The 27,576-nt window shown below is 43.6% G+C and overlaps 1 protein-coding gene and 1 pseudogene across 2 annotated transcripts in view; one reads left to right on the forward strand and one right to left on the reverse strand.

The window, feature by feature from the left end:
* The window catches only part of AS3MT (arsenite methyltransferase), a 41,928-nt gene extending 18,617 nt beyond the window's left edge, over positions 1-23,311 (forward strand). For both annotated transcript variants that reach the window (XM_031015218.3, XM_031015217.3), the window contains 2 exons: positions 5,951-6,085; positions 16,011-23,311. In XM_031015218.3, coding sequence (XP_030871078.3) covers positions 5,951-6,085; positions 16,011-16,118 — 243 coding nt within the window. In that variant the 3' untranslated portion in view covers positions 16,119-23,311. The remainder of the gene's footprint in view (positions 1-5,950; positions 6,086-16,010) is intronic.
* On the reverse strand, positions 2,979-4,783 carry LOC109028451 (large ribosomal subunit protein eL22-like; annotated as a pseudogene).
* Positions 23,312-27,576: the final 4,265 nt, after the last annotated feature.

Raw genomic sequence — 27,576 nt, forward strand, 5'->3', positions numbered from 1 at the left:
CCAAAGTGCTGGGATTACAGGTGCAAGGTGCCCGGCCTTTTAGCAATTTTCAATACGTTGTTATTAACTATAGTCACCATGTTGTATAATAGATCTCTTTAACTTATTCCTGATAACTGAAATTTTGTATCCTTTAACCAACATCTATCCTGTTCCACCCCTGCCCTCCCACCCCCTACCCCCAGCCCCTGGTAAGAGCCTCTACTCTTCACCTCTATGAGTTCAACTTTTTGAAATTCCACATATAATCTAGCGAGGTTATGCAGTATTTGTTTTTCAGTGCCTGCAGATACGACATTTTTGGGTTCAACTTTTTGTTTGTTTGTTTCTGAGATGGAATCTCACTCTTGTTGCCCAGGCTGGAGTGCAGTGGCGTGATCTTGGCTCACTGCAATCTCCGCCTCCTGGGTTCAAGCCATTCTCCTGTCTCAGCCTCCTGAGTAGCAGGGATTACAGGCGCCTGCCACCGCGCCCAGCTAATTTTTGTATTTTTAGTAGAGACGGGGTTTCACTATTTTGGCCAGGCTGGTCTCTAACTCCTGACCTCAGACAATCTGCCTGCATTGGCCTCCAAAACTGCTGGGATTACAGGCATGAGACACTGCGACCGGCCAAACATTTTTTTAATGCATAATAGATGTACATACTTTCAGGGCACATCTGATAATTTAATATATTCATATAATTTGTACAGATCAAGTCAATGTAACTGGTATATCCATCGCCTTAAACATTTGTCTTTTCTTTATTCTAGGAACCCATTTGAATTATTCTTTTCTAGCTATTTTGAAATATACAATAGATTATTGTGAACTGTAGTCACCCTACTGATCTATCGAACACTAGGTCTTATTTCTTCTTATTAAACTGGATTTTGTACTCATTAATCAAGCTCTCTTCGTCCTCCCCACTCTGCCTGGCGTCTGGTAACCACCAATCTACTCTCTATTATCATGAGGTCCACTTTTTTAGCTCCCACATATCAGTGAGAACATGTAATATTCGTCTTTTTGAGGTTGGCTTATTTCTCTTAACATAATGACCTGCAGTTCCATGCATGTTTCTGCAGGTGACAGGATTTCCTTCTTTTATTTTATTTTATTTTATTTTTTTGAGACAGAGTCTTACTCTGTCTCCCAGGTTGGAGTGCAGTGGCGTGATCTTGGCTCACTGAAACCTCCGGCTGCCAGGTTCAAGTAATTCTCCTGCCTCAGCCTCCTGAGTAGCTGGGACTACAGGCGCGTGCCACCACACCCAACTAATTTTTGTATTTTTAGTAGAGACGGGGTTTCACATGTTGGCAAGGCTGGTCTCGAACTCCTGACCTCAGGTGATCCACCTGCCTCAGCCTCCCAAAGTGCTGGGATTACAGGCTTGGGCCACTGCACCAGGCCAGGATTTCCTTCTTTTTTAAGTCTGAATAGTATTCCAGTGTGTACATATACTACTACGTTTTCTTTATCCATTCATCTGTTTGAGTCTTCTTTTTTTCTTAGTTTAGCTAAAGATTTATTTATTTTTTCAAAAAACTAATTTTTCATTTTGTTGATCTTCTGTATTTTTTTAGTCTCAATTTCATTTATTTCTGCTGTGATGTTCTTTCTTTCCTTCTACTGATTTTGAGTTTGATTTGTTCTTGCTTTTATAGTTCCCTCATGGGCATTACTAGGTTCTTTATTTGAAGTCTGTTCCTTCTTTCCTTCATTCCTTCCTTCCTCCCTCCCTCCCTCCCTCCCTTCCTTCCTTCCTTCCATTCTTTCTTTTTTTTTTGAGAGGGAGTCTCGCTCTGTTGCCCAGGTTGGAGTGCAGTGGCGCGATCTCAGCTCACTGCAACCTCCACCTCCCGGGTTCAAGCAATTCTCCTGTCTCAGCCTCCCAAGTAGCTGGGATTACAGGCATGCACCACCACACCTGGCTAATTTTTTTGTATTTTTAGTAGAGACGGGGTTTCACCTTATTGGCCAGGCTGGTCTCAAACTCCTGACTCTGCCTGCCTCAGCCTCCCAAAGTGCTGGGATTACAGGCGTGAGCCATTGTGCCCGGCCCTTCTTTCCTTTCTTCTTCTTTCTTTCTCAGGGTCTCACTCTGTCACCTGGACTGGAGTGCAGTGGTGCAATCCTGGCTCACAGCAGCTTTGACCTCCTGGGCTCAGGCAATCCTCCTACCCCAGCATCCCAAGTAGCTGGGACTAAGGCTACCATGCCTGGATGATTTTTGTATTTTCTGTAGAGACAGGCTTTCACCATGTTGCCCAGTCTGCTCTTGAACTCCTGGGCTCAAGCAATCCACCTGCCTTGGCCTCCCAAAGTGCCGAGATCTTATTTGAAATCTTTCAACTTTTTTGATATAGGCATTACTTGAAATCTTTCTACTTTTTTGATATAGGCATTTATTGCTATAAACTTTCCTCTTAGTGCTGCTTCTGCTGTATCCCATAGATTTTTGCATGTTGTATTTCCATTTTCATTTGTTTCAAGATATTTTAAATTTTTCTCCTAATTTCTTCATGGACCCATTGGTTATTCAGGAGCATGTTGTTTAATTTCCATGTGTTTGTGTATTTTCCAAGGTTCTTGTTATTGATTTCTAATTTTATTCCATTGTGGTGAGAAAGATACTTGTTATGATGTCTACTTTTCTGAATTTGTTAAGACTTGTTTTGTGGCCTAAGATATAGTCTATGCTGGAGAATGTTCCATGTGCTATTGAGCAGAATGTCTATTCTGCAGCAGTTGGGTAAAATGCTCTGTGAACGTCAGCTAGGCCTATTTGAGCTAGTATATAGTTTAATGTTTCTTTATTATTTTCTGTCTGGATGATCTGTTTTACTGAGAGTGAGGTGTGGTGTTAAAGTCCCCTACTACTATTGCATTACAGTATATCTCTTCTTTTAGATCTATTAATGTTTCCTTTATATACTTTGGAGCTCCAATGTTGAGTACAAAGATACTTATATCTTCTTGCTGAATTGACCCCTTTATCATTATATAGTAACCTTCTTTGCCTCTTTGACAGCCTTGATTCATAGTCTGTTTTATCTGATATTAAGTATAGCTACTCCTGTTCTTTTTTGGTTTCCAGTTGCTTGGAATGTCTTTTTTCCACCCCTTAACTTTCAGTATTTTTATAAGTAAAGTAGGTTTCTTGTAGGCAGCATATAATTTGGTCCCATTTTTGTATCCATTCAGCCACTGTATTCCTTTTTTTTGGGGGGGTTCCCCAGTTTTATTCAAGAACTCATACAAAATATTCCAGATAAATAAATTTTTATCTTCACCTTCCTCCTCTTCTTTTTCCAGGTTAATCTGGAAGTAACATCATTCATAATAACTCTTTTTGCTGTTAGCAACTACACACAACAAATCACATAGATTATTCTTCAAATATTTTTTGGTGAGATATTTCAAATACCTTTTGGAAAAAGGTACCTCAGAAGTCACAGTGATCTTGCTGTTGCTCCTTTCGATGGTTATAACGCTCCACCAAGATTCCCAGCTTTTCCATTCACTTTAATCCTCTCTTGCAAAAACTGCTCAAAATTGGCAGCATCTATGATTCCATTTTCTACGAGGTGGGTACAGTCAAGAGTGAACATCATAACCTGCTTCTTTTTTTGCCTCTCTTTGCCACAAGCTTTTTCACAGCACTATGCCTCTTAATTGGAGAATTGAGTCCATTTACATTTAGTGTTATTATTGATACATAAAGACTTAACATTTTTTTAAATTGATACATAATTGATGTAGCTATTTTGGGGGGTTCATGTGATAATTTAATACATTCATATAATTTGTAAAGATTAAATTAGTGTAATTGGGATACCTATCATCTTCAATATTTGTCTTTTCTTTTCTTTTTTTTTTTGAGATGGAGTTTTGCTTTTTTTGCCCAGGCTGGAGTGCAGTGGCGCAATCTCGGCTCACTGGAACCTCCACCTCCCGGGTTCAAGCAATTCTCCTGCCTCAGCCTCCCGAGTAGCTGGGATTACAGGCATGCACCACCACGCTCAGCTAATTTTGTATTTTTAGTAGAGATGGGGTTTTACCATGTTGGTCAGGCTGGTCTCGAACTCCTGACCTCAGGTGATCCACTCGCCCCTGCCTCCCAAAGTGTTGGGATTACAGGCATGAGCCACCACACCTGGCCCTGTCTTTTCTTTATGTTAGAAACATTCAAATTATTCTCTTCTAGCTATTTTGAAATATACAATATATTATTGTAAACTAGTCACTTTACTGATATATCAAACACTAGGTCTTATTTCTTTCATCAAACCCTATATATATTTTTTTGAGACGGAGTCTCACTCTGTCTCGCTCTGTTGCCCAGGCTCGAGTGCAGTGGCACAATCTCAGCCCACTGCAAGGTCCGCCTCCCGGGTTCATGCCATTCTCCTGCCTCAGCCTCCCGAGTAGCTGGGACTACAGGTGCCTGCCACCATGCCCGGCTAATTTTTTGTATTTTTAGTAGAGACGGGGTTTTACTGTGTTAGCCAGGATGGTCTCAATCTCCTGACCTTGTGATCCACCCACCTCGGCCTCCCAAAGTGCTGGGATTACAGGCTTGAGCCACCGTGCCTGGCCAAACCCTATATTTATAACCATTAATCAACTTCTCTTTATCTCCCCCATTCTGTACCCTTTCTGGCCTTTGGTAACTATCAATATACTCTCTATCTTAATGAGTTCCACTTTTTTAGCTTCCACATATCAGTGAGAACATATGATATTTGTCTTTCTGTGTTTGCCTTATTTCTCTTAACATGACCTGCAGTTCCATGCATCTTGCTGCAAATGACAGGATTTCCTCCTGTTTTAAAATCTGAATAGTATTCCATTGTGTATATATGCCACGTTTTCCTCATCCATTCATCCATTGATGGATGCTTAGGCTGATTCCATATCTTGGTTATTGTGATTAATGCTGCAGTCAACATTAGTTGTGCAGATATTTCCTTGACATACTGATTTCATTTCATTCCCTTCCCTTCCCCTGCCTGCCTGCCTGCCTGCCTGCCTTCCTTCCTTCCTTCCTTCCTTCCTTCCTTCCTTCCTTCCTTCCTTCCTTCCCTCCCTCCCTTCCTCCCTCCACCGCCCCCCCTCCTTTCAGATGGAATCTGGCTCTGTCACCCAGGCTGGAGTGCAGTGGCGCAATCTCAGCTCACTACAACCTCCGCCTCCTGGGTTCAAGCAATTCTTCTGCCTCAGCCTCCCGAGTAGCTGGGATTACGGGCATGTGCCGCCATACCTGGCTAATTTTTTTGTATTTTTAGTAGAGGCAGGGTTTTACCATATTGGCCAGGCTGCTCTCGAACTCCTGACCTCATGATCCACCTGCCTCAGCCTCCCAAAGTGCTGGGATTACAGGTGTGAGCCACCGTACACAGCCAGTTTCATTTTCTTTCTTTTTTTTTTTTTTGAGACGGAGTCTCGCTCTGTCGCCCAGGCTGGAGTGCTGGAGTGCAGTGGCACAATCTCGGCTCACTGCAAACTCCACCTCCCGGGTTCACACCATTCTCCTGCCTCAGCCTCCCAAGTAGCTGGGACAACAGGCGCCTGCCACTATGTCCGGCTAATTTTTTGTATATTTTAGTAGAGATGGGGTTTCACTGTGTTAGCCAGGATGGTCTCGATCTCCTGACCTTGTGATCGGCCCACCTCGGCCTCCCAGAGTGCTGGGATTACAGGTGTGAGCCACCGCGCCTGGCCCATTTTCTTTAGATATATACCCAAGTAGGGGGATTGCTGGGTCATATAGTAGTTCTATTTTTAATTTTTTGAGGAATCTCCATACTGTTTCCCATAATGGCTGTACTAATTTAAATTCCCACCAACAGTGTGTAAGGATTAGTGCTGGTGAGGATGTGGAGAAAACGATACTTCTGGGCATTTTTCTTCTATTGAGACTAAAGTTGCAACTCTTAGTATATTTTTTTTATACTACCCTTTAGGAAGGTGAAATTGTTGAAGCGGATGAAGAAACAGCAGCTATCTTGAAGAATTCAAGATTTGCTCAAGATTTTCTGATCAGACCAATTGGAGAGAAGTTGCCAACATCTGGAGGCTGTTCTGCTTTGGAGTTAAAGGTTAGTTTGGCTTTCACTACCTGAGATAACTATTTTATTTATTTATTTTTGAGATGGAGTCTCTCTCTGTCACCCAGACTGGAGTGCAGTGGTGTGATCCTGGCTCACTGCAACCTCCGCCTCCTGGGTTCAAGCAATTCTCCCTGCCTTAGCCTCCTGATTAGCTAAGATTACAGGCACCCACCACCACGCCCGGCTAATTTTTGTGTTTTTTAGTAGAGATGGGGTTTCGCCATGTTGGCCAGGCTGGTCTTGAACTCCTGACCTCAGGTAACCCACCTGCCTCAGTCTCCCAAAGTGCTGGGATTACAGGCGTGAGCCACCGTGCCCGGCCAGTATGCATGGTCTCTTGAGGTGCACTTCTCTTGCTGGTCAAATGTTGTTAGACGGTTATATACCAGTTAAACACCACCATTTTGCCTCTTAATGTGCATGCTTGAGCCCACTTGCCCAACTCCTGAGATCTTATCGGGAAGCTGCTGATCACCAGTTTCAGGTGTTTCTGTTTCTTGGGAGACTTCCTTTCCCTGGTACTGTCTGCGACCAATTATGATTTTCGAGAGACAGTTAACAACCACCTGATCATCACCTAATGATCGCCTGACATTCCTGGTGGAGTCGGCGCGGGGAGCCCTCTCCTGCCCTGCTCACGCCTGACTAGCTATTATACCTGCCTTAACAAGTTCTCCAAAATTCAGAGACCTTTCGTGAGTATTCTGATTTTATAATAAAATAGTTATTTGCATAAGTTTAGTAAGAGTCTTTTCTCTCAAAACAGGATAATTGGAGACACTTGGTTATTTTACCAAAGCTTTGACTGGAATAACGTTTGTAGGTAAAGTTCCAGCAAAGCCAACTTGAAAGGAGCCTATCTGGCCAAATTCTTGCTGGACTTCATGCAAATGATCAGGCAAAGTATAATAAGCCTAAAATTTATTTTGCACATAAATTGGCCTTACTATAATTTGTCTTTAGTATAAAAGGAGGAGCTGGGTGCAGAAGTTCACACTCATAATCCCAGCACTTTGGGAGGCTGAGACAGGCAGATCACTTGAGGCCAGGAGTTTGACACCAGCCTGGGCAACATGTTGAAACCCCGTCTCTACCAAAAATACAAAAAAATTAGCTGGGTATGGTGGTGCATGCTGGTAGTTCCAGTTACTCAAGAGGCTGAGATGGGAGGATTGCTTGAGCCCAGGGAGGTGGAGGGCAATGAGCCAAGACTGCACCACTGCACTCCAGCCTGGGCAACAGAGTGAGACTCTGTCTCAAAAAAAAAAAAAAAAAAAAAGAAAGAAGGCTAGAGAGAGAAATGGTTTCAAAGGAAAACTATAACACTTGTTACTAGATTTCCAGCCTGGACTTTTGTTTTTGAGTGCATATTGAATCATTAATTATTTCTTGGCTACAATAACCCTCTAAAGATAAACCAGGTTATAATTTTTCTTCATGTTTTTAGTTTGTGCCCTAAATGGAATAGGTTCCTTATTCTGTTCTGACACACGAATACTCTTTTGACTGTCATATTATTAATGTTATTTATAGCTCCTTGTTTTACTTCCAAAGAAACCAGAATCATGATATTCTAAGGCTAGAGAATCCCCCGTTTGGAATCCCACTGGTCCTAATCTGCTTTTCACTGCAAATTCCGTGCTGCTAAAATTATGTAAGCACTCTTCTCTAGGCCCAGGGACCTGTCACACAAAAGGTAGGTGTGTGAGACTGTAAGGGCCAGTTTTGAGAGAATTATTTCAGACTCTCCAAATCAAAAATGGGCACACAGATGCATAAACAGCTGGTAAAATAAGGGACTCTGCCTCCTGGGTTATTATGTGTGTGGCACCTTTTCATCCATCCCAATCATAAAGAATTTCCTGCTTCTCGTAGAATGAAAAGAAAATTATTACTGAGAGGATATAAAGGTACCTCATGTCAAAGCCTCCTAGGTTTAATACTCTGAGTTATGAGATTTATGCAGATAACATACATATTTTTTAAAATTTTAGAACAGGACAGGCACAGTGGCTCAAGCCTGTAATCCTAGCACTTTGGGAGGCCAAGGTGGGCAGATTGCCTGAGCTCAGGAGTTCAAGACCAGCCTGGGCAACATGGTGACACCCCATCTCTACTAAAATACAAAAAATAAATTAGATGGGCATGGTGGCGTGCACCTGTGGTCCCAGCTACTTGGGAGGCTGAGGCAGGAGAATTGCTTGAGCCCGGGAGGCGGAGGTTGCAGTGAGACGAGATTGAGATGGTGCCACTGCACTCCAGCCTGGCAACAGAGTGAGACTCTGTCTCAAAATAAATAAATAAATAAATAAATAAATAAATAAATAAACAAATAAATAAATAATTTTAGAACAAATTACTGAAAGACCAAAAAAAAATTGTAGCACAGCGGAAGTCTCTAAATTCCTTAGCTTAAAAGGTTTTAACAGTGCTTATGTTTTGTATAGCTAATTGCTGTAAGTCTGTAACTAAAACCAAGATTACAGTAGCACAATGCATAGAAGTTAAAGATAAGTCAATTTTTTAACCTCACCTTTGGCTTTTTGTTTGTTGGCTTTTATATTAAGAAATTTTAAGGGTTTATTAATGCCTATCCACATCCATTCCCATCTGGCCTAGAACTTTCTTTTTTTGGGGGGGGAGGGGGACGGAGTCTTCCTCTGTCACCCAGGCTGGGGTGCAGTGGCGTGATCTCATCTCACTGCAACCTCCGCCTCACAGGTTCAAGCGATTCTCCTACCTCAGCCTCCTGAGTAGCTGTAATTACAGGCATGTGCCACCATGCCCGGCTAATCTTTTTTTCTTTTTTTTTTTTTTCCGAGATGGAGTCTTGCTCTGTTGCCTAGGCTGGAGTGCAGTGGTGCGATCTCGGCTCACTGCAACCTCTGCCTCCCAAGTTCAAGCGATTCTTCTGCCTCAGCCTCCAGAGTAGATGGGACTACAGGTGCGCGCCACCATGCCTGGCTAATTTTTATTTTATTTTTTTAGTAGAGACGGGGTTTCATCATATTGGCCAGGCTGGTCTCGAACTCCTTACCTCATGATCCACCCACCTTGGCCTCCCAAAGTGCTGGGATTACAGGCATGAGCCACCGTGCCCAGCCCTAATTCGTATTTTCAGTAGAGACAGGGTTTCACCATGTTGGTCAGGCTGGTCTCAAACTCCTGATCTTAGGTGACCAACCTGTCTTGGCCTCCCAAAGTGCTGAGATTACAGGGGTGAACCACCGTGCCTGGCCTGGCCTAGAACTTTCAAATTCGCTATATGTCTTTTGGCTCTAAGCCCCTTGACCATACGGGTCCCCCCAAGGCACAAGATGGACCCAGGGAAGACAGCTGTGCCACCCCAGCAACACAGTGAGATAAAATAAAAGTTTGGTGACCATTGATGTTGCCTCTGACAAATCTAGGCCAGAATGAGGAGAAAGTAAATCAAAAATAAAATTCTAGGCTGGGCGTGGTGGCTCACGCCTGTAATCCCAGGACTTTGGGAGGCCGAGGCGGGTGGATCACAAGGTCTGGAGTTCGAGACCAGCCTGGCCAACATGGTGAAACCCCGTCTCTACTAAAAATAAAAAATCAGCCAGGCGTGGGGGCAGGCACCTGTAGTCCCAGCTACTTGGGAGGCTGAGGCAGGAGAATTCTTTGAACCTGGGAGGCAGAGGTTGCAGTAAGCCGAGATCGTGCCACTGCACTCTAGCCTGGGCGACAGAGCGAGACTCCATCTCAAAAAAAAAATAAAATAAAAATAAAAAAATAAAATAAAATTCTAAACCCTCAACCATCTGAATGGACCCCTCCTGTCGGTCAAAGGCATTGCAAAGTTATCCTAAAAAACTAGTTCAGGTCACGAACGGAAGGAGAAGTTTGGACATGCCTCATTATTCCCTCCTCCCTTTTGGAATTCAGACACTGCTGACCAGCATTAACATTAAAACAGATCTTAAGACTGATAGAACAGACTCTTTAAATCTGGTAAGAAACATTTACAATCTATTCTCTCTGAAGCCTGCTACCTAGAGGCTTCATCTGCATGATAAAACCTTGGTCTCCACAATCTCTTATCATAACCTAGACACTCCCTTCTATTGATCCCAGGTCTTTGGATTATAACTCAACCAATTGCCAATCACAAAATATTTGAATCTGCCTGTGACCTGGAAATCCCCACTTCCAGTTGTCCCACGTTTCTGGTCTGAACCAATGTACATATTATATGTATTGATTGATGTCTTATGTCTCTCTAAAATGTATAAAACCAAGTTATAGGGTGACTACTTTGTGCACATGTTTGCAGATCTCCTGAGGGCTGTGTCACAGGCCATTGGTCACTTATTTGGCTCAGAATAAATCTTTTTAAGTATTTTAGAGTTTGACCCTTTTTGTTGACAATGTTTAACATCCTACAGTTATGACACCCTAATTTGAATTTATACAGCTTAACTTCAATAACATACTAAAATTCTGCTCCTTTAAAGCTTGTTCTCAACTATTTTAGTTCTCTTTTTTTTTTTTTTCTTTTGACAGAGTTTCACTCTATCACCCAGGCTGGAGTGCAGTGGCACGATCTTGGCTCACTGCAGCCTCTGCCTCGTGGGTTCAAGTGATTCTCCTGCCCCAGCCTCACAAGTAGCTGGGATTACAGGTGCGCCAGCCACCATGCCTGGCTAATTTTTTGTATTTTTAGTAGAGGCGGGGTCTCATCATGTTGGCCAGCCTGGTCTCGAACTCCTGACATCAGATGATCCACCAGCCTCGGCCTCCCAAAGTGCTGGGATTACAGGTGTGAACTACCACGCCCGGGTCTTTCTAGTTCTTGATATCACAAAATAATGTCTTTATTCATTTTGTGCCCCCAAAACATAAACTAATAATTATTTTAAATGCATTGGTCTCTTAAATCATGTGGAAAACAAAAAGTAGAGTTACAAACCATTGTTACAATAATACTAGCTTTGCTGGGTGCGGTGGCTTACGCCACCAGGTGATCCACCCACCTAGGTTGCCCAGCCTGGGCAACAAGAGCACAACTCCATCTCAAAAAAACAAAAACAAATAAACAAAAAAACCCAATAATACCAACTTTTTTTTTTTTTTTGAGACAGAGCTTTGCTCTTGTTGCCCAGGCTAGAGTGCAATGGCGCGGTCTTGGCTCACCGCAACCTCCGCCTTCTGGGTTCAAGCGGTTCTCCTGCCTCAGCTTCCCAAGTAGCTGGGATTACAGGTGCGCACCATCACAGCCGGCTAATTTTTGTATTTTTAGTAGAGACGGGGTTTTACCATGTTGGTCAAGCTGGTCTCAAACTCCTGACCTCAGGTAATCCACCTGCCTTGGCCTCCCAAAGTGCTGGATTACAGGCATGAGCCACCGCGCCCGGCCAATCCCAGCACTTTGGGAGGCTGAGGCTGGCAGACCACTTGAGGTCAGGAGGTCAAGACCAGCCTGGCCAACATGCTGAAACCGTGTCTGTACTAAAAATACAAAAATTAGCTGAGCACGGTGGCAAATGCCTATAATCCCAGTTACTTGGGGGGCTGAGGCAGGAGGATCGTTTTTAGCCCGGGATGTGGAGGCTGTAGTGAGCCGTGATCACAACACTGTACCCCAGCCTGGGCGACAGAGCAAGACCCTGCCTCAAAAAAAAAAAAAAAAAAAAAAAAAAGCACAAAGCTTTTTGAGAAATCACTTTCAAAAATGGTACATTTGTAGTTGGGGAAGGTTAATCAAACCTAAAACATAAGAATCCTGGACCCCAAAACCTGGAGCCAGTATTACCAGCATGAATCTAACCCAAGCTCATTATACAAGCCACCTGTAGAGCTAAAGAGTGATTTACTAGGCCGGGCGCAGTGGCTTACGCCTGTAATCCCAGCACTTTGTGAGCCGAGGCGGGTGGATCACGAGGTCAGGAGTTCAAGACCAGCCTGGCCAAGATGGTGAAACCCCGTCTCTACTAAAAATACAAAAAAAATTAGCCGGGCGTGGTGGCATGCGCCTGTAATTCCAGCTACTCCGGAGGCTGAGGCAGAGAATTTCTTAAACCTGGAGGGGCGGAGGTTGCAGTGAGCCGAGATCGTGCCACTGCACTCCAGCTGGGGTGACAGAGTGAGAATCCATCTCAAAAAAAAAAAAAAAAAAAAGAGTGATTTACTTTCTTTGCTTTATTAAATTCTTCAGCACTCTGCTATTCTGACTCTTCTGTTGTTCGAAGAAGGTGATACTTTGGAAAGTAGAGAGATTTGGCTTTTGAGTATTCAATCCATTAAACATTTCAAAAATATGTCACTGATATTTTGAAACTCCTGAGAGTTCATTGACAAGAAAACCTGCTGGTGAGAATCAATATTTATTTAGAAAGGCTTTTATCATTCTAATTCTTCTAAAACCTGGTTTCCTAAATACTGATTATAAAAGCTATCAGAAGGCGTGGTGGCTCACGCCTGTAATCCCAGCACTTTGGGGAGGCCGAGGCGGGCGGATCACGAGGTCAGGAGATCGAGACCATCCTGGCTAACACGGTGAAACCCCGTCTCTACTAAAAATACAAAAAATTAGCCGGGCGTGGTGGCGGGCGCCTGTAGTCCCAGCTACTCGGGAGGCTGAGGCAGGAGAATGGCGTGAACCCAGGAGGCGGAGCTTGCAGTGAGCAGAGATCATGCCACTGCACTCCAGCCTGGGCAACAGAGTGAGGCTCCGTCTCAAAAAAAAAAATGCTATCAGAAGATAACGGTTACAAGTAAAGAGGGTCTTTCCTCAAGCTACAGTATTTTCAGTGTACTCTGGCTTTTTTTTTTCTTTGAGACAGAGTCTCGCTCTGTCACCCAGGCTGGAGTGCAGTGGCACGATCTTGGCTCACTCCTCCGCCTCCTGGGTTCAAACAATTCTCCTGCTTCAGCTTCCCGAGTAGCTGGGACTACAGGCACACGCCACCACGCCCGGCTCATTTTTTGTATTTTAATAGAGACGGGGTTTCACCGTGTTGCCCAGGCTGGTGGTGAACTCCTGAGCTCAGGCAATCCGCCCGCCTTGGCCTCCTAAAGTGCTGGGATGACAGGTGTGAGCCACTGTGCCCAGCCACTCTGGCTATTTTTTTTAAAAAAGGAGTTAAATGAGTTTGCTTCTGCAGATGACCATTTTCTTTCTGCGTAGCTGTCCTTGTTCTCCCTCCCAGTGTGCGTGCAACACATGTACAGGAGGTTCTTGACCTTAGATATAAATTGTAAAATTCCACATATTTGAACTGGTTTATCCCAACATAAGGTCTCCTTTCTGCCTTATTTCAGCCTGCAGATGTGCCAACATCTTTAGGTCAGTTTCAAGTTTTTGAAATGGGAATAAGTGACACTGAAGGAAGATTTTAATAAATGAAACAGTTGTGTGACCTAGGAATATAACCTTGTGCTCTTAGGGAAGGACGTTCTTATCTTTTTTTTTTTTTTTCTTAACGGAAGACCTTTATGATAAACGCTGGAGTACAGACAGTACACGCAGCTGGCATGCAGGGTATTGCATATACTTAACATCTTGAGAGTCCTTCTGCTTTTTCTTTTCTTCATCTTCTTTTTAATCCTGATATGCAAAATGTATTTTGCCATTAAAACAATTGTACTATTAAAACACTGCAGCATCTGGCTGGGCGTGGTGGCTCACACCTGTAATCCCAGCATTTTGGGAGGCTGAGGCGGGTGGATCACTTGAGGTCAGGAGTTCAACAGCAGCCTGTCTAACATGGTGAAACCCCCTGTCTACTAAAAATACAAAAATCAGCTGGGTGTGGTGGCGGGTGCCTGTAATCCCAGCTTTTTGGAAGACTGAGGCAGGAGGATCACCTGGGAGGCAGAGGTTGCAGTGAGCCAAGATCGTGCCACTGCACTCCAGCCTCGGCGACAAAGGGAGACTCCCTCTCAAAAACAAAAAAACAAAACAAAACACTGCAGCATCTGAAATGATGCAAACAGGATTAGGGCTATGGACTGTCTTAATAGTAATGGTAGTAATAGCATTAACAACTATAGCAGTAATATAGAGGAATTAACTTTTATTGAATAGTTTATATGTTTAAGGCACCCTGTCATTTAGTCCTCACAATTACCCCTATTATCTTCATTTGACAGATGGAAAGACTGAGGCTCTGAAAGATTCATTTACAAATCCAAAGTCATACAGCTAGAAAGTGGTGAATTTGCACCCACATCTGATTCTGGAGCTGACACTCTAAACCAGTGTGCTGCTCCGTCTCTCCATAGTTGTACTTCTCATAGAATCACAGGATGTTGGTGCAGGAAAGGACTGCTTATCTGGGTACCCCACCTTTCATTTCCTTCAAGTCTTGAGATCTTTTTGAACTAGAAGCATGCATTTAGAAGTGATATTGATATCACCATCTCCTGTTGGTAGATAGATCATTGAGTGGAAAGAAGAGGGTTCAAGTGATTCTCCCACCTCAGCCTCCCTAGTAGCCACCACGCCCAACTAATTTTTGTATTTTCAGTAGAGACGAGGTTTCATCATGTTGGCCAGGCTGGTCTCGAACTCCTGACCTCAGGTGATCCGCTGCCTTGGCCTCCCAGAGTGCTGGGATTACTCCCAGAGTACATAAGCCACCGCACCAGGCCAGGGCAAACCCTTTCAAGCAGGAGTTCCAGTATACTGAGAGATGGAAATGCAATGGATGTGAAGTCCTAGCAGTAGCAACCAGCAGAGCTGGCCTTCTTCCAGGCTTGGAGATCCTCTGCCAGATGCTCATCTTACCAGATGCAGGCAGACCTCTTCATTTCAGAAAGGTAGACACTGAGGGACAGAGAGACCAAGGCCAGCAGGAAGTCAGTCACTTTAGTAAAGGGTCCACCAGTCTATCAGTTTCATGAATGTAGAGTCTGTGCCTGCCTTGTACACCCCTCTATTTGCAGTGACCAGAATAAGTAGTAGGACTGTAAATTTATGTTATAATGAATTCATTACCATTATTTAAAGTGGCATGTTCATGCTTTTTTTTTTTTTTTGAGATGGAGTCTCGCTCTGTCACCCAGGTTGGAGTGCAGTGGTGTGATCTCAGCTCACTGCAACCTCCACCTCCTAGGTTCAAGTGATTCTCTTGCCTCAGCCTCCCAAGTAGCTGAGACTACAGACGTGTGCCACCACACCCAGCTAATTTTTTGTATTTTTAGTAGAGATGGGATTTTGCCATATTGCCCAGGCTTGTCTCAAACTCCTGGCCTCAGGTGATCCATTGGCCTTGGCCTCCCAAAGTGCTGGGATTACAGGCGTGAGCCACCGTGCCCAGACCCTGTGCTCTTGATTTCCTATCTTTGTACCTGGCTTTTCTCTGGCCCCACTGGTACTATTGTTAGAGGTATCTCATTTGGAGGTGAAAGGAGGGGAAATAAATACAGCAGTCTTGTCTTTTAAATAAATACAGCAGTCTTATGTTACTCTACTCTGAGATCTGTCTGGCCATTGTTGGCAATTTCATCTGAGCATCAGCAATTGCTAGTGACAGCCCTACATCTGGGACTCACTTTCCTGTTTGGTATAAATGTTTCTGGAGATTAGAATAAGGGAAGAGAAGTCATTTTAGCATTTCCATATCTCAGTTCCAAAGAGGTTTAAAAGGCACGTGCAAATGACAATCCCACAAAACAAAATCAACTGAGCAAAAATCAATGCTCTGCCCAAGAGGGACCATCTTTAAGAAGCTTTAAGTGAAGTTTACCTTGAAAGTTGTAATTAGAAGCTTCAGGAAGCAAGTGCCTTTATGGCAGAATGACTGATGTTACTCCCAGGATCTCATGGAATTGTAAAATTTTATCTCTGTTCTATGAAAGTCAACCTAAATCAAACAGAAATATTTAGTGTTTGGGTACATCAAAACACCTTTAACTTGTCCTTTCATTTTGGTTTGCCTTTGGACAGGATATAATCACAGATCCATTTAAGCTTGCAGAAGAGTCTGACAGTATGAAGTCCAGATGTGTCCCTGATGCTGCTGGAGGCTGCTGTGGCACAAAGAAAAGCTGCTAAATCTATAGCCAACCAGGGGACCACAGTAGTGGGCAAGAGTGATCTGCATGTTTTTTAACCTGCTTTTCCCCATAGCACAGACCATAAGAAACAACCAATGGGGCCGGGCATGGTGGCTCATGCCTATAATCCCAGCACTTTGGGAGGCTGAGGCAGGCAGATCACCTGAGGTCAGGAGTTTGATACCAGCCTGGCCAACATGGTGAAATCCTGTCTCTACCAAAAATACAAAAAAAATTAGCTGGGCATGGTGGTGCACACCTATAGTCTCAGCTACTCGGGAGGCTGCGGCAGGAGAATTGCTTGAACCCAGGAAGTAGAGGCTGCAGTGAGTCAGCATCACGCCACTGTACTCCAGCCTGGGCAACAGAGCAAAACTCTGTCTCAAAAGCAAAAAAAAAAAAAATAAAAATAAAAATAAAAAAGAAAGAAAGAAAAAGAAAACAACAAATGGCAGAGAGCCACCATATTCCAAATCACTGAAAAAAATAAATGAATTATTTTTATTTATTTATTTATTTTTTTGAGACGGAGTCTCGGTCTGTTGCCCAGGCTGAAGTGCAGTGGCCCCATCTCGACTCACTGCAAGTTCCACCTCCTGGGTTCACGCCATTCTCCTGCCTCAGCCTCCCAAGTAGCTGGGACTACAGGCGCCTACCACCATGCCCGGCTAATTTTTTGTATTTTTAGTAGAGACGGGGTTTCACCATGTTAGCCAGGATGGTCTTGATCTCCTGACCTCGTGACCCACCCGCCTCAGCCTCCCAAAGTGCTGGGATTACAGGCATGAGCCACCGCGCCCGGCCATAAATGAATTATTTTTAAGAGGCATTGATTAAAGATTCACAGCAAATAACTAGTTAAGCAGATTTTTTTTCTATTTCCTAATTCAAAGTTCTGGTGCCACATAGTGGTCAGAAATGGAACAGAGACGCTGTCTTAAGCCTTGTTCAAGAAGCAGGAAAGGCATCAGAAGAAATAACAGTTGGCAGAGGGTCTCAGGAAAAACATCTTCCTTCTGATCTTTCGCATAGCACCTTTTGGAATTTTCATCATGTTTGCTTATTAAACAAAGCTCCTACTGCCATCATACTAATCATGCAAAAAGATTGCCAAATCATGTTTGGTAGGAGGACTTTTGAGGTAGCTTTTAAACAAATGGTTTTTTTTCTTTTTTCTTTTTTTTTGCAATAAAGAAAACAAATTAATCATAAACATCTTTGAATCAAGTATCTCGAGAAAACAAATGAATCATAAGTATCTCACCCTAATGACTGATGGCATAGTGATTATTTATTGTAAATTATCCTAACTGGGTCAGGAATAGAGTTCAATCGTTTTTTAAAAAGAGAGCTAAAAGATGTAAAAATGACCAGGCATGGTGGTGTGTACCTGTAGTCCCAGCTACTGGAGAGGCTGAGGCAAGAGGATCGCTTGAGCCCAGGAGTTCCAGGCTGCAGTGAGCTATGATTGCACCACTGCACTCCAGCTGGGTGACAGAGCAAGACCCTGTCTCTAAAAAACAATAAATAAATAGGCTGGCTGCGATGGCTCACGCCTGTAATCCCAGCACCTCGGGAGGTCAAGGTGGGTGGATCACTTGAGGTCAGGAGTTCGAGACCAGCCTGACCAACATGGTGAGACCCCCATCTCTACTAAAAATTCAAAACTTAGCCGGGTGTGGTGGCATGTGCATGTAATCCCAGCTACTCGAGAGGCTGAGGCACAAGAATTGCTTGAATCTGGGAGGTGGAAGTTGTAGTGAGCCAAGATCGCACCACTGCACTCCAGCCTGAGTGACAGAGTGAGACTCTGTCAAAGAAAGAAAGAGAGAGAGAGAGGAAGGGAAGGAGAGAGGAAGGGAGGGGAGGGAGGAAAGAGATGTAAAAATGGTAGGTTTTCTTTTTCTTTATAAGGTGTCCTGGTTAAACTTTTAGCAAAATGATAGATTCAGTTTTTCCATAGTTAAAGAAGAATATTAAGAACATTAAAGAAAGGTTCAAGGATGGTAAATAACTTGAATTCCAGCTGTACTTGAAGACTTTATTGGAGGACACAGAAAGGTATAAGTGATGGTCATTATCATCAGGAGCTGGATAATTCAGTTTTTAAATAACAGCCTTCAGGCCGGGCGCGGTGGCTCACACCTGTAATCCCAGCACTTTGGGTGGCTGAGGTGGGTGTATTGCTTGAGCTCAGGAGTTCGAGACCAGCCTGGACAACACGGTGAAACCCTATCGCTACTAAAAATTCAAAAAATTAGCTGGGTGTGGTGGTGCACGCCTGTAATCCCAGCTACTCGAGGCTGAGGCACGAGAATTGCTTGAACCCAGGGGATGGAGGTTCCAGTGACCCGAGATTGCGCCACTGCACTCCAGGCTGGGTAATAGGGCGAGACTCTGTCTCAAAAACAATAAATGCAAATAAATAAATAAATAAATAAATAGCCTTCAACCAATCAAGGGTTTTGATAAGATGTCAACCAGTTGCCCTGGGCTCAGTACAAAAACAACCAGGGGCATGGCATGGTCCAGGGGATTTCGGACTAGAGGTTTGAGAATTTTAAGGCATGTAAAACATTGGAATGGATTCCATAGGATAGACTTCTGTTTTAAGAAAGCTGTCTAATATGGAGAAATTCTCAGATTTTTGAGTAGGTTCAGCTATAGAGCCTAACTTACTATTACAGACAGAGGAAAGAACTAGGTAGTATTTGTTTAAGCCCTATTCACCTCCGTGACCTTAATTTTAAACATGCTTGCTTGGTTCTAGGGTGCCGTATCTATCTAGTCGTAACCTACTTTAATGTGAAAATGGTACATTACAGCATTAGCTACAATGGTACAGCTGGAATAAGCATACTTTGCTCTTCATGAGCACAAGATGGCCCTGCTTGGGGGGAATTGATTGAAGGGTGTTCTGTTGGCTGGGTGTGGTGGCTCATGCCTGTAATCCCAGTACTTTGGGAGGCTGAGGCGAGTGGATCACTTGAGGCCAGGAGTTCAAGACCAGCCTGGCCAACATGGCAAAACTCTGTCTCTACTAAAAATACAAAAATTAGACAGGCATGGTGGCCAAGGCCTATAATCTCAGCTACTCAGGTGGCTGAGGCACAAGACTCGGCTGAGCCTGGGAAGTGGAGGTTGCAGTGAGCCTGGGAAGTGGAGGTTGCAGTGAGCCGAGATTACACCACTGCACTCCAACTTGGGTGGCAGAGCGAGACTCTGTCTCAGAAAAAATAAAGGGGGGGGTGTTTTGTTTATTTGGTTTATTGGGCTTTTTGGCATTTACAAGGAGAGGGTATTAGCTTTTTACTTGTCCTTCTGAACTCTCAGTTCCCCAAAAAGATGTTGAGTAATGGAATTGGGCTGGGCAACTTAGCAAGACCCCATCTCTAAAAAATAAAAATTTTATATATTTTTATTTTTATTTTTTTTCAAGACGGAGTCTTGCTCTGTCGCTCAGGCTGGAGTGCAGTGGCATGATCTTGGCTCACTGCAACCTCCGCCTCCCAGGTTCAAGTGATTCTCCTGCCTCAAGGCCTCCCGAGTAGCTGAGATTACAGGCACGCACCACCACACCTGGCTAATTTTTGTATTTTTAGTAGAGACGAGGTTTCACCATGTTAGCCAGGGTGGTCTCAAACTCCTGACCTCATGATCCACCTGCCTTGGCCTCCTAAAGTTCTGGGATTACAGGCATGAGCCACTGTGCCCAGCCTAAAAAATAAAAAAAAATAAAAAAAAAAAAGAATCATGGAAGGCTGCAGAAACTTTTCAGCTTACCAACTCAGGGAGGCCCAGCAGTAGCCTCAACAGGCCCCCACCCCCACATCCAGCCATGCATAGCTGAAAAGGGCATGGCTTTGTGCCAAGACAGCCCCAGAGCCTGCTCCTCCTATTTATTCTTGGCCTTTACTTGGATGGCTCCAGGGAAGCAGCTGAGGTAGTCACTCATTCTGCCATGTTAAGATGGGAATTGCATTAAATGAGTCTGGCAAGGTATGGGAACTGTCTATCCTTTCTTTCATTCATTCACTAAATAGTATTATCTCCTGTGTACCAGGCACTGTCCTAGGCACTGGTTGCTAAAATGGAATATTATGAACTCCATGGGCCAAGAGGACAAAAACTGCTGAGTGTATTTTCTAAACTTTGTTGGTACCTGTCCTGACTTCTGTGATTTGCCAATTTTCTTCAACCACGCACCACAATTTGGGTCCAAACAAAGGTTCTTCTGTAGGCCCTGCCCTGAGAGTCAGTAGAGGGAGATCTCGCTAGGGTAAAAATGAACTCTTTTTGAGGTTACAGTAAGCTATGATCATGCTACTGCACTCCAACCTGGGTGACAGAGCAAGACCTTGTCTCTCAAAAAAAAAAAAAAAATTCTTTTGCAAATATGAAGCTGAAATTATACAATCCTAACAACAACCTATGATGAGCTTTACTGCTTCATTCCAGTTTCTGTTCAACTGCTGACCCTGCAATTCCTGAAAGCACAACTCCCACTGAGGTTAATAGGAGTGTTATGCGAATGTAAGTTTTGTACTTAATTTCCTCCTGCTGAGTGAGCCTTGCTTGTGTTGGACTCACAATTGTAACAATTCCTTTCCGCAATGGGAACATGGTGGCCCCACCTTCCATGTGGCAGGGCCATGCTGCAGTACAGTGCTCCAGGTGAGGGGGTAGATCAATTTAGAACCAAAATATTCTGCCTTAATACTACTTCATTGCCTCATATAGTAGCATGATGCCTCATAAGCCAGAGAGAGTAAAAATGTAGACTGGCCAGTCAGTGATGTTCTAGGCACACTGTAATCCAGACTTGGGTCTGATAACTTTTTTTTTTTTTTTAGAAATGGGGTCTTGCTATCTTGTCTGGGCCAGACTTGAACTTCCGGGCTCAAGTGATCCTCCCATCTCAGCCTCCCAGGTAGCTGGGACTGCAGGCACATGCCAGTGAGCTCATCTCTAACTTTTAAACTAGGCCTAAAGCCACTAACCTTTTTCTCATTGGTGGAGTGAAAAGTGATGCAGGAGAAAGGAAGCAAGTATTCTTTTAGATCCGGCTCTGCCGCTGAACTAGTTATTTGGCCATAGGAACATCATTTGTCCACTTGGGGATTCACTTTCTCCATCTGTCAAGTGAAGGCATTGAACTTGGAAGACTCTCAAGTTCTCTTCCGTATGTAAAAACAGATTTATGGGTCCAGATTCTGTAGAGGTCACAGTGTTTTTTCCAATTTTTTACAATCAGTTGCCCACATTTATAAATCAGAAAATTCTGTATAAAATATGAATTTGTGCTGGGTGCAGTGGCTCATGCCTGTAATCCCAACACTTCGGGAAGCCGAGATGGGCGGATCAGGAGTTCGAAACTAGCCTGGCCAACATGGTGAAACCCATCTCTACTAAAGATACAAAAATTAGCCAGGCGTGGTGGTGCATGCCTGGAGTCTCAGCTACTCGGGAGGCTGAGGCAGGAGAATCGCTTGAACCCAGGAGGCAGAGGTTGCAGTGACCTGAGATCACACCATTGCACTCCAGCCTGGGTGACAGAGCAAGACTCCGTCTCAAAAAAAAAAAAAACAAAAACAAAAAAACCACACACACATATATATATATATATATGAATGAATTTGGGGCTTCTTGAAAAATTGAAAATGCTGGCAACAGCAGCCCTACATTTCTGCATAGTTGTGATGGCCATGGCTGAGTAATGGGTTCCCCTTCAGACAGGGCATGTCACTTTAGACAGTTTGCCACCATCCCCACCTCAAGTCAACTTCACTCACCCCTGTAGGCCTTTGAGTTTGTGGCCCTTTTTTAAATATTAGAATTAGTACAGTTTCATCAATGTTACAAGTGAGGTTTTTTTCTATCATACCTCAGATGATGGAAGTCAGTGACCTAATCTATGACACTAACATATATTTAATTCATTACAAGCAGTAGCCAAGAAGGGCACATGGAGCTTTGCAGGGATGCTCACAGGAGGACACCAGAGAATGCTAGAGCTGCTTATGGTAATGTGACCTACAACTCAGAGCCTAATTGTGTCAGGTGAAGTGGCCTGGACAGTTTACTCTCTGTTCTCAGAGTTAACAAGCTCCCATCACATAACTTTCTTTGTGAATATTAAATGAGCCTACGCTGGAAAGCAAATGTCAAGTTGCCAGGGAGGAGAGGTTTGCACAGCAAGTGCAGAATGATTCGTGTGGCTTCTAGGCTTTGTAGTTAATCTTTTATTAACTGTCCTTATTTTCTTTTTAAAATTAACCTTATTATTCCTTTCAACTGGATCTAACTAAGGAAATGCTATGAAGGAGGTATTTTTATTTTTGCTTTTAAATAATGTAGCAGGAGCCCATGAAGCCAGTGCAACCCTTTAAAGATGGTGATTTCTCATGGTTATGAGGAAGATTCATTGGTTTGTGTGTGATAAAAACCAGACAAATACCCCACGTTGTTTCTTTACTAAACTCCCTTATGCCTCCCTCACAATGCTGATTTTTCTAATTTTACAGAAAACTGAGACTGAGTATATTCAAATGGTCTAAATGATGGGATCACTTTTTTTGTTTGTTTTTGAGACAGGGTCTTGTTCTGTCACCGAGGCTGGAGTGCAGTGGGGCGATCTGGGCTTACTGCAACCTCTGCCTCTTGGGCTCAAGTGATCCTCCCATCTCAGCCTTCCGAGTAGCAGGGAGTACAGGCATGCGCCACCATCACAGAGCTAATTTTTGTATTTTTTGTGGAGATAGGGTCTTCCTGTGGTGCGCAGGCTGGTCTGGAACTCTTGGGCTCAAGCGATCCACCTGCCTCGGCCTCCCAAAGTGTGGGGATTACAGGCATGAGCTACCGTGCCTGGCCGGGATCACATTCTAATAAATGTTAGAACAAAGACCAGAACTTGTTCTGACTCCTATACCATTGTATTAAATGGTTTGTCCTTGTTTTCCTTTAGGGAATTTTCCTAAATTTAAGAATATAGCAACTAAAAAGGGAAATGATTACTATAAAAGTAAGGATAGTGGCCAGGGGTGCAGTGGCTCACACCTGTAATCCCAGAACTTTGGGAGACTGAGGCAGGCAGATCACTTGAGGTTAGGAGTTTGAGACTAGCCTGTCTAACATGGCGAAACCCCATCTCTACTAAAAATACAAAAATTAGCTGGGCGTGGTGGTGTGCACCTGTAATTCCAGGTACTCAGGAGGCTGAGGTGGGAGAATTGCTTGAACCCGGGAGGTGGAGGTTGCAATGAGTCAAGATTGCAACACTGCCCTCCAGCCTAGGCAACAGAGCAAGAATCTGTCTCAAAAAAAAAAAAAAAAAAAAAAGTAAGGATAGTGGATACATCTGGATTAGAGGGAGAGGTGTGTAGTCTAGTGGTCTAGAAGGGATATATAGGGGTTTTCTTGACTAGGGGGTGGTCACCTTTACCATGATAATTATCAAGTGAACATAGTCTGCCTGGGGCTGTCCCAGTTTAAGCCTCAAACCAGGTTAAATTTTTTTTTTTTTTTTTGACATGGAGTCTTGCTCTGTCACCGAGGCTGGACTGCAGTGGCATGATCTCAGCTCACTGCAACCTCTGCCTCCCGGATTCCAGCTATTCTCCTGCCTCTGCCTCCCAAGTAGCTGAGATTACAGGCGCCCACCACCACACCCAACTAATTTTTATATTTTTAGTACAGACATGGTTTCGCCATATTGGCCAGACTGGTCTCGAACTCCTGACCTCAGGTAATCCACCTGCCTTGGCCTCCCAAAGTGCTGGGATTACAGGCGTGAGCCACCATGCCCAGCCAGGTTAAATATTAATAGTAGCCTTTTTTCATTTTCAAAGGGGTTCTGTTTTAGATGATATGTGTTCAGCTATTATACTGTACATTTATGTTTTATGCACTTTTATGTATTTATTATATGTCAAAAATGTTTTTAAGTTAAAAAAGTTAGTATCAGGAAGTCTGGCCTATGATCAGGAGTCCAGGCCAACCTGGGAAACCTTGCATTTGCTTTAAGATTCAAGATTACTACAGAGACCACAGCAGTAGTATGGCCAATCCAGGTGTGGACTTCCTGAAGAGAGGCTGTGATGCCCCACCTTGGTCTTCTTCTGGCTCCTGTGACATGAGATAGTTATCTTTGGTTCTTTGTCCTGCATATGGCTGGAGAAGTGGCATAGCTCTTAGTTCTAATTGTGAAGGTCAGTCCAAGATAATATATGAGAAAGTGCATTGTAAACAATTTAGGTTTTTTCTACTTTGAGTGGCAGGAGTTTCCTAAATTCCTAGATTGGCAGGACCTCAACATCATTGCAGTGCTACCTGTCAGGTTAATCTTCCTGTAATACAGCCTTTCTACTTAAAACTTTTTACTATAACTCCTGGATACCTACAGAATGAAATCTAAAGTCCTAAACTTGGCATTCAACGCACCACAAACTGACATCTAACCAAGTTTCCAACACTATTTCTGCTGTTCCTCTTCATTGGCTATTGAACCACATTCAACCATGTGGTGTTCCAAAAATGCTGTTCCCTTTCCAACCTCACCTCATACTTTTCTCTCCAGTAGAATGCCTTCTTCTTTCTTATTTTATTTTTATTTTTTTTGACGGAGTCTTGCTCTTTTGCCCAGGCTGGAGTGCAGTGGCATGATCTTGGCTCACTGCAAACTTCTGCCTCCTGGGATTGATTCTCCTGCCTCAGCCTCCCAAGTAGCTGGGATTACAGGCACCCGCCACCACGCCTGGCTAATTTTTGTATTTTTATTAGAGATGGTGTTTCACCATGTTGGCCAGGCTGGTCTTGAACTCTTGACCTCGTGACCCACCCACCTCAGCCGCTCAAAGTGCTGGGATTGCAGGTGTGAGCCACCGTGCCTGGCTTCTTTCTTATCTTTCAATCCCTTTGGTGGGGACCGAATGTCCGTGTCCCCCCAAAATTCATACATTGAAGCCCACAAGGTGACTGTATTTGAAGATGGAACCTCTAAGGAAGTACTTAAAGTTAACATAGGTCATCAGGGTGGGGCCCTGATCCAGGCGCCTAGTGTCCTTACAAGAGGAGACACCTAGGCCGGGCGCAATGGCTCACGCCTGTAATCCCAGCACTTTGGGAGGCCGAGGCGATCGGATCACGAGGTCAGGAGATCGAGACCATCTTGGCTAACATGGTGAAACCCCGTCTCTACTAAAAAAAAAATACAAAAAATTAGCCGGGCGTGGTGGCGGGCGCCTGTAATCCCAGCTACTTGGGAGGCTGAGGCAGGAGAATGGCGAGAACCCGGGAGGTGGAGCTTGCAGTGAGCCAAGATCGCGCCACTGCAGTCCAGCCTGGGTGACAGAGCGAGACTCCGTCTCAAAAAAAAAAAAAAAGAAGAGACACCAGAGAGCTGGCTCTCTCCGTGCACATATAGAGGAAAGTCCATATGAGGACAAAGTGGCTGTCTGCAAGCCAGGAAGAGAGGCTTCCCTGGAAACTCACCCTGTTAGACCTTGATCTGGAACTTTTAGCCTCCAGAACAGTGTCCATTGTATAGGCCAACCCGTCTGTTATGGTTTGTTTGTTTTTTTTTTTTTGAGAGACGGAGTCTCACTCTGTCGCCCAAGCTGGAATGCAGTGGCACAGTCTCGGCTCACTGCAATCTCCACTCACTGCAATCTCCGCCTCCTGATTCTAGCAATTCTCCTGCCTCAGCCTCCCAAGTAGCTGGGACTACAGGCGCACACCGCCACGCCTGGCTAATTTTTTGTGTTTTAGTAGAGACTGGGTTTCACTGTGTTGCCCAGTCTGGTCTCAAACTCCTGAGCTCAGGCAATCCACCTGCCTCGGCCTCCCAAAGTGCTAGGATTACACGCGTGAGCCACCACACCCAGCCCTGTTATTGTTAATACTGAGTGTCAACTTGATTGAAGGATGCAAAGTATTGTTCCTGGGTGGGTCTGTGAGGGTGTTGCCAAAGGAGATTAACATTTGAGTCAGCGGGCTGGGGAAGGCAGACCCACCCTTAATCTGGTGGCCACAATCTAATCAGTTGCCAGCGAATATAAAGCAGGCAGAAAAACGTGAAAATGTGAGACTGGCCTAGCCTCCCAGCCTACCTCTTTCTCCTGTGCTGTATACTTCCTGCCCTCCAACATTGGACTCCAAGTTCTTCAATTTGGAGATTCAGATTGGGTCTCCTCGCTTCTCAAGCTTGCAGACAGCCAATTATGGGACCTCATGATCGTTTAAGTTAATACTTAATAAACTCATTTATATATATATAAAGGCTATATATATATAAAGGCTATATATATATATAAAGGTTATATATATATAAAGGAGAGATATATATATAAAGGAGATATATATATATAAAGGACATATATATATAAAGGATACTTATATATATAAAGGACATATATATATATATATATATATTAGTTCTGTCCCTCTAGGGAACCCTGACTGATACACTGTCTACGGTATTTTGTTATGGCACCGCGAGCACACTAAGACACCCTTTTTGGAATAGCTCTGACATGGCATATACCTAAAACTTCTATTCCTCAAAGTTCTTCAATCCTTCCCCTTTATTTTACTTCTTTTTAAGACATTTGATGCTCTATCTTGTATTATGTAGTTATTTATGTACACATTTGCTAACTTCCTTGCTAGTAAGTTTTTGGGGTAACCCCTGATTCCATATTGCAGCTCTGTAATGCCTAGTACACGGTTTGGAAGTTATTAAATATACAATATATATTAGTTGATAAATTTACAAATAAAAGGGGAAAACTAAATGAGGTGAGAAAACACAAACTTTTTATTTAAAATTTAAAGAGGACATAGAAAATTGAGGCAATGTATTACTAAATGGGAACAAATAAGTTAAATCTTCAGTGTAGTGATATTTAAAATAAATAGGTTCCTGCCAGCAGAGGTGTTAAAATATATATAAAAAAATAGGTATCTCAGAGGAACTAAAAATAGGGGCGGTTTTGTTTTGTTTTGTTTCTCCCATTGACATGTTGTTTTGTCTTTGCATGGGGGGATTTGACTTATTGGAGTAGAATTTTAGCTCAGCTTCAGAGGCTGTGGAGAAAAGACCATGGGAATGAGCTCAGCCAGTATGGGAAAGCTGATATTTTATGACTAGAGTCATAAATGCAAGCTCTGGTGTCAGCACCCTGCAGGTCTGAGTCTCATGGGAGGGCTCAGAATTGGACATTCAGGACCTATTTGTTTTCCTGGCATCTTATTCCTAGTTACCATCCTCCTGTCAGAGTCTTCTTTATTTCCCACCTGTTTCTCACTTCCCAAATGTAATTTTAAATTAGTCTTTTGAATAGGTAAGATTCATATGGTTCAACATTTTAAAACTATAGAAGTGAACTGCTTCCCTAAAAGCATGGTCTGGGTTGAGTGTTTTAGTCACAGTGATAAGGATAACCAAGCTCAGAGCCTTG

This window comes from Gorilla gorilla, chromosome 8 (assembly GCF_029281585.2).
Source record: "Gorilla gorilla gorilla isolate KB3781 chromosome 8, NHGRI_mGorGor1-v2.1_pri, whole genome shotgun sequence".
Lineage (NCBI taxonomy): Eukaryota > Metazoa > Chordata > Mammalia > Primates > Hominidae > Gorilla > Gorilla gorilla.